The sequence below is a fragment of the Plecotus auritus genome (assembly GCF_963455305.1).
Source record: "Plecotus auritus genome assembly, chromosome: 6".
NCBI classification, from domain to species: domain Eukaryota; kingdom Metazoa; phylum Chordata; class Mammalia; order Chiroptera; family Vespertilionidae; genus Plecotus; species Plecotus auritus.
Genome location: NC_137773.1, coordinates 145158830 through 145171981, shown reverse-complemented (window position 1 = coordinate 145171981; position 13152 = coordinate 145158830). Strand labels below are relative to the sequence as shown.

Sequence of the window (13152 nt, the reverse complement as noted above, 5' to 3'; positions counted from 1 at the left end):
AGGCCATAGGTTCAGCTTTAGGAGATGCCTCCAGTTTTCCCAAGTGGGCGTGCCAGTTTACCCACCCACCTGCAGCATTATGAGAATTCCAGTTACTCCACATCCTCACCAACACTTGCTATTGTCTTGTTTTCATTTTAGCCATCCTGGTTGGCATCTCGGAGAGTCACAGTATAGTGTTAATTTGTATGTCCCTGGTGGCTCAGGAAGTAGAACGCATTTTCATATATTTATTGGCCATTTGGATATTCACTTTTGCAAACAATGATTCTTTTTAAATTTTATCTTTAGTCAGAAAGCATTTCTGAGAATGCCGCTCATCACTTTGTTAATGGAAGAAACATTCAAACCTGTGAGGAATTTTTTTCTGAGTTTATCTGAGTCAAACTGTCAACAATTGCCAGGAAGCAGAATCTCAATGGACTGAGATAATGCTCCGGAGAATGGCAGCTTTGCACCTTGTTTTTCACATTACAATCGAAAGAGGAGACATAAGTGGGTGACACAAAATCTGTTGGTGATGGTTCAGGGAGGTGGGAGGAAGCAAAGTGGGGAAACCTCTGGGATTGGATAAAAAGTAAAATGGTAGACACTTCTTTTACTTAGCTGGGCACAGGGTAGTTAACAGTCAACGATTAACTCAATGACAATGAGGGGATTTGTGGTCTCCACAGAGCAGTGCCTGTGCTTTGAGGGGCCCAGAAAAAGGAAAATTACTTTGACATTCCAAATTATCATAGATAGAAAAAGACAATAGGCCCAGTTAAAGTAAAGATTAACCTTTATCAGGGGAAATGCCGGCCTACAACATGACCACTCACCATAAATTGCTTTTTAATTTTAAAAGTTTTCATTTCAGACCATCCTTTGTGGCTACTTTAGGTCTCTAAGTCTGCAAGGCCGCCAGGCAGGCCTTCCCTGAGCCAGTCACATTAGCATGTGGCCCCTTTTCGCCCACCATTTCCAAACCTTGATATTTGACAGCTCTAAGAAGTTCCAAAGCCAAGGTGGGTGAGGCGGAGGAGTTGGAGGGATGGCCCAGCGATGCTGGCATCCTCCGAGCTGGAAGCTCCGCAGTGGCACCAGGGCTTTCTCTGTGCACTGGGGGTTGCTGTGCTGTCATGGGAATGAGGAGAGAGGATTGATATTTCACACTGAGATCTAAAGAGGTGCTCTGAACTCCAGCCCCTCCTTTCTCTCTGCCTTTGGAGTTTGGGCTCTGGACTGATTTCAATGATTGCAGAGGAGTGAAGATAAAAGGCCACCTTCCCTTCTGTTCAGCTCCTAATTAGGCAGGGAACACACAGGGAGCTGAGTGTGCTGATAAGGCTGTGCATCTGGGGCGTTGAGGACCTAGTATGTGCCTAGAGCATTAAAGTGATTAAGAAAGCTTTTAAGCTTTGACAATGATTATCAAACTTTAACAGCTCAATTTTTCCCCCTGATATAAAATGCAAGCCCATCTCCCATCAGAAAAGGAACTGCTTGTCTGCCAGCCCGAGCCTATCCTGCTACCAGTCCTCCCGAGCTCTGCCTCACCCGGGCAACCAAACAAAGGCCTGGGCATGAGGGAGATAGCCAGACTGGGTGTTTACGGAACCTACTGTATGCTGAGCACTGTGCTAAGTTCTTTACACTTTCTGACTCGTTTAACTCTCACCACACGCCTCTTGTCCATTAAAACATGCCCTGTTCTCAGGGAGTTTACAGGAGAGGAGAGGAGGGAGCCAGGACAGAAGTGCTGCCGGGAAAGAGCAATTTGTTTCAGTAGCTTCCAGCAGCTACAGAGGAGATGGCCCAGAGCTGCAAGTCAGTTCATTCATTTAACCGATGACCACTGGATCATCCCGGTAACAGGCTCAGCTGGGGCCTGGGACAGATGAGTCAGGGTCACGTCCTTTAGGAAGTTCACAGTCTCCTTGTCACTAATCCATCGTTAAGTGAATGAAACGGAAAATCCTTGCTGTTTGTCTGAATGGAGGAAGAGGGCACGTCCGGTCGGGGTGGTGCTTGGTGCCAACAGGCCCTGAGCAGGGACCGACGCTTCCCGAGCTCCCACTGCATTGTGTGGCCCGGGCAAGGCACTGTGCACCTGTCACGTCCTTCCATCGCCTCCGCAAACCTGCGAACTGTTGCTCCGCTTTACAGATGGGCTGGCGGAGCACAGTGGGTAGGTGGGCGGGGCACAGTGGGTAGGTGGGCGGAGCACAGCGGGTAGGTGGGCGGGGCACAGCGGGTAGGTGGGAGGACAGGTGGGAAGAAGGTGCGAGGAAGGCGCTGGCGAGACTCTAACCTGCTTCCCTCTCATTGCAGCCGAGCCCCTGCCGCTGATGGACCTGTGCCGGAGATCCATCCGCCTGGCCCTGGGCCGCCAGCGCCTGCCGGACATCGGCTCCCTGCCTCTGCCTCAGTCTCTCAAAAACTACCTGCAGTACCAGTGAGCAGGGCTGTGGGCGCTGATGGGCAGCCATGGGCATGCCGCTGGCCCGGCCTCTCATTTCACGGGCACACAGAACATTCAGGAAGGGGTCTTTCTCACCCCGGTTCCCCAGAACTTTGTTCTTTGAAAGGCCAGTACGTATTCCCAACTTTAAAAATGAATGTCTGTTGCCAACAGTATTTGCTGCCTGAGAAGCAGCTCTCCCAAGTCCCGCACCGCCTTGGAAGCCGCGAAGTACCCGGGGCCTGTGCCCGGAGGGGGGCCCGCCCGCCCACTGGACTCCGCAGCCACCGGATCGTATTGATCCGAGAGCCTGTTTCCATATTCAAGAGAATGAATAAAACATTGGGGCAGGAGACTCTGTTGTGTGCCCGGAGCAGACAGGGCCAGCTGGGGGAGAAACTGCCTCTGAATAATGAATGATGCCAGCAGCGCACTGGGTCCCCTCTGGGCCCTCACCCCTTGTCAGGGCAGCCGGATACTTTAGGACTTTGCCCCTTTGAAAGGGATGCCCGAAGGCAGAACTGGCCAGTGGCCCCAGCAGTGTTTAGCCGCCTTCTGGCTTACCTCTTTGAAAGTCGTTTACTTACCCGTGTTAGCTGCCTTCCTGCCCCACACCCACCCACTGCCCCCTGTTTGCCCCAGGCACCTCTTATTCAGGGAAGCTGAGTCTCACGAATTCACCCGCAGGGACAGAGTGTTTCTTTTATTATTATTTTAAGTAGCAGGTGCATTTTAAGAGAGGAGTATGAGGAGTGAGGGCAGTACTTAGTCCAAAGGTGCTAATGGGGGGATTGGGGGCATTGCAACCCCCTGGTGGATGATGCCCTGGGAGACTTCCGGGGGTGCCGGGAGTCTCTAGGCAACCATCCACTCAGGATGCAGCCTGGTTGCCACAAAGCTTTATTTGAGCAAATTATTTTTTCACTTTAGGAGACTTGTACGAGCTTGTTTGTTTCAAATGTGTGTGTGACGTGCTGTTTATTTATCAGCGTGGGGCCCGTGGGGGCAGCGTTGTAACTGGAAGGGTGGACAGGGGAGGCACCTCTTCGCCTGCTCCAACCTGGCCCTCTCCCGGCAGGATGCTGCTGCTGAGACCGCCTCCTCTGGGCATCCCGTGAGTGTTTCCGACACTCTCTGCCCAGACTCATTTTTAACTGGAAATTGTCCCAGCAGTGGAATCTCAGAGCCCCAGACGGCACTGCCGCCCCCACTTTAATGTGAATTTGACTGATGAATGAGGAACGTTTCTAATAAAGTGTGTCATTCAGTCCCTCAGCTGTTTATTCATGCTCTTGGGGCGGTGGGGGGGGGGGGGGGAGGGCTTCTTCTGTCAACCTGGCTGGTCTTCCCCAGACACTCAGAGGCAGGAATGTGATTCTCTCTCCAGACTGTTCTCATCTCTTCTGTCTTGTCCCCACTTGAGCCCAAACGCTAGCCATTTGACAAAGGCCTGCCCTGGAAGAGAACTGTGCCCGGGTCCTGGGCCCATGCGAAGCTGGCTGTGATGGTAGAAAAACAGGGCATGCTCCTGAGGCCAGGGCTGTGATGTCCAAAGGGCAGCTCTGCAGGGGACACGGGGCCAAGCAGGGTAAACCCTATAAGATAACCATTTCAAAGTAGGCCCGATGGTGGGGCTGGGTGTGACTTTGGAAGTGCACCTCGCCACCAAGGAGCCGTGCAGATTGCTGAAGCGTCAGTGTGTGGCTTAGCCAGGCTCAAGGCCGAGGAGCCAATCCAGACTGAGGGACGGGTCAGGACTGGCACAACTTCCACTCAGCCATACACGCACTGTGCCAAGAGAATGAATACTGAGGACCCAGCAGTCATGCAGATATGCCCCAGCCCCAGGGGAGACACAGTGCAGCCTGATAAAATGAGAGGAAGCTCACCAAGGGCCTACGCGGAAGGCTTCCTGGAGGAAGAGGCACCCTCCACACCTGCTTCTTTAGGGAAGACCACTTTGGTGAGGGCAGACCCAAAGAACCAGCCATGCTGCACGCCACCAGGGGCCGTGTTCTCCCACCCTTCTGGTCTGGGCTGGAGGCTGGAGGTGTCCTTCCTTCAGGTTTGTGGGAAGCAGCTCCCTGCAGAGGCCTGGCCTCAGGCTTAGGGGGCCAGAGCCCTGATGTGAGTCCCACAGCACAGCATCAGGACATCCCTCTCTCATGGGCTTTGACTGCCTGGGTCTGGGTCCAGGCTTCTGAGTTGGACTCTCTGGACCAGCGGTCGCCAACCTTTCGGACCTCGTGGACCACCAGTGATCCGTAGACCACTGGTTGGCGACCGCTGCTCTAGACTATAACCATAACACACATCAGAGGGTAATAAATACACACACACACACACCCCAACCCAGGGAGGGTTCAGCGGGAGTCTGCTAGCTCTGGACTTGACTGTGAAGTATCTCATGGCCTTAGACACTGAGAAGTTCACAGTCCCCCAGATCTCTGCCTGAACACCACAATTGTCTGTGTCTCTGGTTAAACAGTGAACTCCCACGAGACAGGACAAGGATTCCTGGGTCCTCTTTTATGAGCTGGCTGATAGGGTCAGACAAGCCCAGGTGCACAGTAAAATCCCATAAGGACATTTGTAAAAAAAAAGTCCCAGTGCCCAGGCCCTTCCCCAGACCAATTAAAGGCCGTCTGGAGGTGGGACCCAGCCGTGGTAGCTCCCCAGGTGATTCTAATGGGCAGCCCTGCAGGATGAGCTGCTTAATTAAGTCACGCCAGTAGAGATGCAGTTGCTGTTAGTGAGAATGTACGTTCCAGGCCAGAGAAAGCAGCCCCAGCCCACCCAGCATTACCAGAGAAGGGCGGGTTCTGAATGGCAGTGTCAGAATAACCTAGACTGGTAAGTACAGAGCAGACTGCAAATGGTTTGCCCTTGAATGTCCTGTTCTGAATAGAAGTTGAGACAGTGAGACCTGACTACGGAATGGTTTGGTTCCTGGTATTTCCAGACCTGGCTTCCTTCAGTAAGATGGTGGGTTTGGAGGCTCCCCACCACTTTTCTGATGGGTTTGGGGAGTAGATAAGCCGGTGACAAGCCAGCCCTTCCTTGACGACTGTCCTCACCTTCTTTGTTGACCCAACAAATAGGGCTCTTTTCCTAGAAGCAGCGCTGGTGTTGGTTGAGCGCCCAGTCCAGTCAGCGACTGTGGGAGAAGCAAGGTAAGTATTTCCCACTCTTCTAACCAGCACAGAGGCCTCCGTAATGCTGTCTGTGCCTGAGTATTTTTCCATCCAAGGAAGAAAATACGCTAATGATTTGCTGCACAGGGATGCCATTTGAAGGAAATAATTGCCTTTCAGCCATCATTTGAAGCCAGAAAATGGCTCTGTACCAGGATTGTGCCAGACCCAAGGGGTATTTCTCTCCTGCTGCCAGTATGAGCATCGGGGCCCAGAGGAGTGAAGGCACAGCAGAAGCAATGCATACAGGCGAGAAGGGCTGAGAGTGTGAGAGAACGTTGACCAGTCTCAGGTGATGGAGGCAAGCTGTATGGAGAAAGGGTGCAATGAGGAAGGATGGGGGCCCTGTAAGCCACACAAGAGTAAAGGCTTGGTCTGGGTCAGAATCCAGGAGGAAACAGCCAGCCTGCTCAAAAGGGAGGCTGAGGAGAGTTTAATAAAGGGGCTATGAACAGGGGCATGGGCAGGGTTCAGGAAACCAACAACAGGTGAAGCACCTGGGCTGGTATCCGTGGAAGGGGAAAACTTACCATCCCTAGGGGCAGAGGGCTAAGAGAAGGAAGCAGTAATTAGTAAAAGGAAACTGTACCTATAAGAGAGCCACTCAACAGCCAATGCCAACCACAGCCTGGCAAGGAGGGAGCTAGGCATAAATACCCTGACCTGTCTCTTGTCCCGCCTCCCATCTTCCATCAGAGCCTCCCATTGGCTGAAACCCTTAGGAGCATAGCAGGCCAGGGACCCTGATTGGTGTCATCCATAGAGGTCCTAACAGAACAGGGCAGGGAAGGAAGGATAGTAGACCTTTGGTTATCAAGAGAAGAATATGTGGTGGACTTTATCCTGTAGATCTGCTATGTTTATTTTTTTTTAAATGGCAAAGATTCCAAGCTTTAGTGTATAAATAAGTAAAAGCTAATTTGTTCCAAATGTGTGTACTAAGGGCCCTGTAACTCTCCCATGTGAACATCAGATGCTAAACACCTGAAGCCTCTCCAAGGCGCCTTAGGCTACCATCACAATGGCATTCTTCCCAAAGTATAGTCCAACGGTGTAGCAAGAAGCAGCAGGGCCAGGGCCTGGAACTAGGTTTTTAAAATGCTGTTGCAGGAGCCATGGCAGGTGTGAATACTCCCACCACAGCCAAGTTCCAGCTCCACTGTGATGCCACTCAATGCAGAGTTGGGAAAAGGCGATCAGTAGTATTTTCACCATATAGAAACAATAAATGGAAATTACCTGGAGGGCAAAGATGTTAGTAAACGAATCAAAACATGATGAATTTTGAGTATTACCTTTGTGTGTTTTTTAACCTTTGTTTTTAATACCGCTTATTTAATTGTGAGCTTATATGATTTAATTTTTAATGTAATCAGTAACCAACTTGCAAAATTTCTGAAATTTTAACCATCAGCTGTTGCAAGAGCCAGCTCCAGGATCCCAACCAGGCTGCTGGGGTTGGAATTAACCGGTTACAGCTCAATTCTGATCGCCTTTGGGTGCTCCATCAACTTTGAACACATTTCACTTGGCCTATGATAAGTGGTCTCTTTCCTGAAGTGCCCCTCATGTACATATACCTAAATGTACAAAAAAAAAAAAAAAAGAGGAGGGAAAGAGCAGGATCCCTAAATTTCTGTTTTCAGAAAGTTACTTCTTTCTCACTAGAAAGGCTTTGGATGCAATGCAGTATTTCCCTTGGCAGCAACTTTAGCACAGTTATTGCATCTGAGGAGAGAGATGGTTCCACAGCAGAAAAAAAAAAAAAAAAAAAGGAAGCTGAGAGATTTGAAGGTTTTGAAGAACAAAGAATCCCAGTGTCTCGTGAAAATATCTCCAGAGAGCCGATGTCCTAGAAGCACTCACAGGAGCACAACATCTGGTCCGCGATTTCCCGTATCAGGTGGCCTCCCTCAGCAAGTGCGGATGCCCCTGCGAGACGACTGCGCACAGGGACTAGACTCTAGAATTTCACATTTCCATCTACAAACGCACATTCCTTTCCTGGATAATGGTCGTGTTACACAACGGCCCCTGGGACTTTCACACAGGCCCTGAAAGGATATCACTGCCACTAGCTACAGAAAAACCAACTTTTTTTTTTTTTGTAAACAGAGAAGATAAGCCTTTTTTTTTTTTTTCCTTAAGAAAAATTTCTTGGCAGGTAAACCCTTCTCCTTTATCAATGTGTGAGAGAAGAGAGTCCCACATTCTTTCTAAACCCCGCCAAGATTTTCAGATGAAGTTGCCAGGACTGGTTCTGAATTATTAGAAGTTTAAAACAAAGACTGAAAATAATTCATTTCTTGTAGAAATACAAACAAATATTTCCAGGTGAAATGGCAAGATGTGGGGCCTGGAGGCACAGGGATATATACATGAAACAAGACAGGCAATGAGCTGAAAATTGTTGAAGTTGAAGAATGGGAGCATGAGAGTTTATTATAGTGTTCATTCTACTCATTGTTTAAAATTGAAAAAAAGAATGAGTTCTCTGCAGGTGAATTGATTTGGAAAGATGAACATTTACATCTGATCACATGAGTTAATAATCAAGGAGACTCTGACTGTTGAAATCAACTTGCCATTTCTCACCAACCTTTGAAAATAAAAATAAAATCCCCTGATTTGATCTCCAGGTCACTAACAATTTTCTATCATTGATGTGCTCTCCAGTGACTGGTATCTAAGCTTGGAATTTAGTATCTTGTTATTTCCATTTTTGATCACTAACAAACATATTTGGATTTTAATGTGCTCTTTTTATCTAGGTTCTTTCATTCAGCATAATTATTATTTTTTTTATTATCTTAAGTTTTACATATGTCTCCTTTTTCCCCAATTGACTCCCCCTCCCCCCCCCCCCCCCGCCCCCGCAGCCATTCCCACCCTGGGCAAGCCCCTACCGCCCCAGTGTCTGTGTCCATTGGTTATGCTAATATGCATGCTTACAAGTCCTTTGGTTGCTCTCTAACCCCTCCACCTCTCCTGCCATTTGTCTCTGGATCTATTCTTGCTCATCAAATTATGTTGATCATTATATCCCACATATGAGTGAGATCATGTGATATTTATCTTTCTCCGACTGGTTTATTTCACTTAGCATAATGCTCTCCAGTTCCATCCATGCTGTTACAAATGGTAAAAGTTCCTTCTTTTTTATAGCAGCATAATATTCCACTGTGTAGATGTACCACAGTTTTTAATCCACTCATCTGCTGATGGGCACTTAGGCTGTTTCCAAATCTTAGCTATTGTAAATTGTGTTGCTATGAACATAGGGGTGCATATTTCTTTTCTGATTGGTGTTTCTGGTTTCTTGGGATATAGTTCTAGGAGTGGGATTACTGGGTCAAATGGGAGCTCCATTTTTAATTTTTTGAGGAAACTCCATACTGTTCTCCACAGTGGCTGCACCAGTCTGCATTCCCACCAGCAGTGCAGGAGGGTTCCTTTTTCTCCACATCCTCGCCAGCACTTGTAGTTTGTTGATTTGTTGATGATAGCCATTCTGACAGGTGTGAGATGGTACCTCATTGTTGTTTTGTTTTGCATCTCTCGGATGATTAGTGACTTTGAGCATGTTTTCATATGTCTCTCGGCCTTCTGTATGTCCTCTTTCGAAAAGTGTCTACTTAGGTCCTTTGCCCATTTTTTGATTGAGTCGTTTATCTTCCTTTTGTTAAGTTGTATGAGTTCTCTGTAAATTTTGGAGATTAAACTCTTATCTGAAATAGCATTGGCAAATATGTTCTCCCATGCGGTGGGCTTTCTTGTTTTGTCAGCATAATTATTTTAAGATGAATCCATATTTTTATTGGGCAGCCACAATTCATTCCTTTTTACTGCTGAGTAGCATCCCATTGGATGGATATACTATAACTTGTTTGTCCATTCACCATTGATGGGCATTTAGGCTGCTTCTGGATTGGGGCTTTTACAAATAAAGCTGCTGTAAATATTCACATGTGGGCATATGCTTTCTTTTCTCTTGGGTAAAAATACCTAGGCGTAGAATGCTCGATCATATAGTAGATGTATATTTAACTTTTAAAGAAACTACCAAGTTGTTGACCAAAGTTATTCGGTCATTTTACGTTTCCACTATGTGAGAGTTTCAGTCCCTTCACAGCCTTGCCAACATTTGATATGATTAGCTTTTAGCCTTTAGAAGTTTCGGTATGAAGTGTTTTTTTAAAATATATATATATATATTTTATTTCGGAGAGGAAGGGAAATAGAGATAGAAACATCAATGATGAGAGAATCATTGATTGGCTGCCTCCTGCACGCCCCCTACTGGGGATTGAGCCTGCAATCCCGGCATGTGCCCTGACCAGGAATGGAACTGTGATCTCCTGGTTCATAGGTCGATGCTCATCCACTGAGCCACACAGGCAGGGCTGAAGTGGTATTTAATTGAGGTTTTTAATTTATAGGTCCCAAATGACTAATGATGCTGAGCATCTTTTCATGTGCTTATTTACCATCCATATATCTTCCTTGCTGAAATATCTGTTCAAATCTTTTGCTCATTTTTAATTGGTGTGTCTTCATTATTAATTTTTGAGAGTCCTTTATATATTCTTGATACACATTCTTTATCAGATGTATGCTTTATTTTCTCCCAGTGTGTAGACTGTCTTTTCATTCTCTTAGCAATGTCTTTAACTTTAATAAGGTCCAAATTACTAATCTGTTCTCTTATAGACTGTGCTTTTGGTGTCTTATTAAAGAAATCTCTGCTTTACCCAAGATCACAAAGATTTTATTCTTTGTTTTCTTCTAGAAGTTTTAAAGTTTTAGGTTTTTCATTTAGTTCTTTGGTTCATTTTAAGTTAATTTATGTATATTGTATAAGGCATTGATGAAATCATAATATTGCATATAGATATCCAAATGTTCCATCACCAATTGCCTTTGCATCTTTGTAAAAACGTAGTTGTCCAAATATGTGTGGTCTTTTTGTGGACTCTATTCTCTTTCATTGATCTGTTTGTCTACCTTGATACCTTAGTAGTCACTGTCTTGACTCCTGTAGCTTCATAGTAAGTCTTGAAATCAGTTAGTATTAGTACTCTAACTTCATTTGTTATGAAATGCATTTTGACTATCCTAGTTCCTTTGTATTTCCATATGAATTTCAGAATCAGATTGTTAATTTTTTCTGAAAAGAAAATTTGCTTGGATTTCACTAAAGATTGCATTGAATCTGTAAATCAATTTGGGAAGAATTGACATCTTAACAATACCGAGTCTTCCAATTCATGAAAAACATAGATTTCCCCATTTATTTGGGTCTTCTTTAATTTCCCTCACAGGTGTTTAGTAGTGTTAGTGGATAAGTGTTACATATTTTTTTGTGAGATTCACCTCTAAGTATTTATTTTTTAAAAATATATATATTTTATTGATTTTTTACAGAGAGGAAGGGAGAGAGATAGAGAGTTAGAAATATCGATGAGAGAGAAACATCGATCAGCTGCCTCCTGCACACCTCCTACTGGGAATGTGCCTGCAACCAAGGTACATGCCCTTGACTGGAATCGAACCTGGGACCTTTCAGTTCACAGGCCGACGCTCTATCCACTGAGCCAAACCAGTTAGGGCCACCTCTAAGTATTTAATATGTATTGATGCTGGGAGCCACTTCAACCAATGACGAACAGCACTTGGCTGATAAATACACCAGCTCCTGGCGCCTGGGTCGGATGACACAGAGCTGTGTTTCCCACAACCTCCCAGTCATCCAAGCAGCATGGAGCCCGGAGCGTGTAACCTGCTCATTCACACACCTGCATTGGCTCCCTTTTCCTCGTGTTCTCACTTCACCACTTTCCTGTCAGTGACTCCTGGGACCACCTCCTAGACTGTCCCCAAATGCTTGTCTCAGGATCTACTTCTGGGGACCCAACCTAATACTCCTGGGAGTTTCTGTTCCAGCTTTGAATCCCCAAAGCTCTTAACATGCATGTCCAGAGGCAAAGGCGTGCAGACCCAGCCTGCCCTTATCTGTTACCAAAGGAAAACTACCTTTTCCTCCTGAGAGTTTCCTAGTGTGAAGAGGAGACAAGAAATGAAAAACACGACCCATTTTGCTGCCATAGAATACTTACTTACTGAATACTCACTGCAGGTCCAGCTTGATCTACAGCCATCGGGAGATAAGAAAAATAAAGAGAAGCTGCTGATGACCCAGACCTCAGGAGAAGAGAATCCACATTCGTGGAGTGGGAATGAATGATTGGGGATCACCTAGTCTGTGTGGTGTGTCTTCTATTCACAGCATCAAGTATTTACTGGGGAAACTGGGGCTCAGAGGAAGGCAGTAATCTGCTCAGGCTGATGGCCACCAGCTCCAACCTTGGTGTAACCAGACATTTGTAGAGTTTATTACCCTGATTTGAGGTCTCTGGGCCGATAGGAGGGGACCGTGGCAATAGCAGGCTCCCCATTTGCTAGCTTTTTAAAAACACGTTCTCCAACCCCACCTAGCTCTTCTAGGGAAGGTGTGGTTCAGGGAAGAAAAAAGGAATACTCGTGAAATGGGTAAACAGCAGTGTGGGGAAGGCCTGCCTCATTGCCCACCTGAATGACCCTAGGGTTATAGGGTCATACATAGCAGAGGGAATTGGTGGACACTTCTCTGTATTCAAGTCGGCAGGGGCCAAAGTCACTGAGATTAGGGAGGGACCTGAAGGCTTCTCAGAGCCATGATTGGTGGACTGTCCCCTTATTCTAACCTCCTCACCTGTAACTTGTATCAGAGGGCCTGGCAGGGTGGAGGTCATTGCTGAGACCAAGTACAGGCTGTGTTTGCTTTCATGCCTTTGATGTACGGGGAACTGGGATAACGGCGAGGATTAAGACTGAGAGGATCAGGGCTAGTACACTGAGCACCTTCTCAAACACACCGTCTGGTTGGAGCCTGGTTTCCCTCGCTTTCCCTCTTCTAAAGGCCAAGAGCTTGCAAACACTGCAATGTGAACTATGCATTAAAATTTTATACACTAATATATATTTTACTGAACTTTTTAATAACCCAAGGAGAAATGGCTTTAAATAATTCAATATGGTGTTGGCCCCGAGCTGAACCATGCTACAAGTAACCATGTATAAAATATGACACTAATATTGCATACCTTAATATAATAAATGTTTATCTTGATAATAAGCCATTTGAATTCTAGTAATATGGGAGTAACGGTTGCCATGGCACGGTCTTGTTAAGGTTTTAAATGAGACGTCAACAGCAACAGCGACATAAATGCACACATTCACCTACTTGCTGTTTATAAATGAACCAACTGGACAGTGAATAGCTTATTCATCAATAAAAGTTTTAAATGCTATTTATGAAGCAATTGAATGACTGGAGGAAGTGTGGTGCCAGTAAAGTATGTTCTTTCTCAGAGCCAGCATTGGGATTTTACAGAAAGTCCAGCCTGAGGATGGAGGTCACCCTCCCCACACAACAAGAAGGCCATTGTCAGAAGAAGGTGCCACTCGCACATA

At 46.3% G+C, this 13152-nt stretch overlaps 1 protein-coding gene across 1 annotated transcript in view; it reads left to right on the top strand.

Annotated features, from left to right (window-relative positions):
* The window catches only part of SPSB4 (splA/ryanodine receptor domain and SOCS box containing 4), a 67507-nt gene extending 63791 nt beyond the window's left edge, over window positions 1-3716 (top strand). The window contains exon 3 of the mRNA XM_080672220.1: window positions 2314-3716. Coding sequence (XP_080528346.1) covers window positions 2314-2441 — 128 coding nt within the window. The 3' untranslated portion in view covers window positions 2442-3716. The remainder of the gene's footprint in view (window positions 1-2313) is intronic.
* The last annotated feature ends 9436 nt before the right edge of the window (window positions 3717-13152 follow it).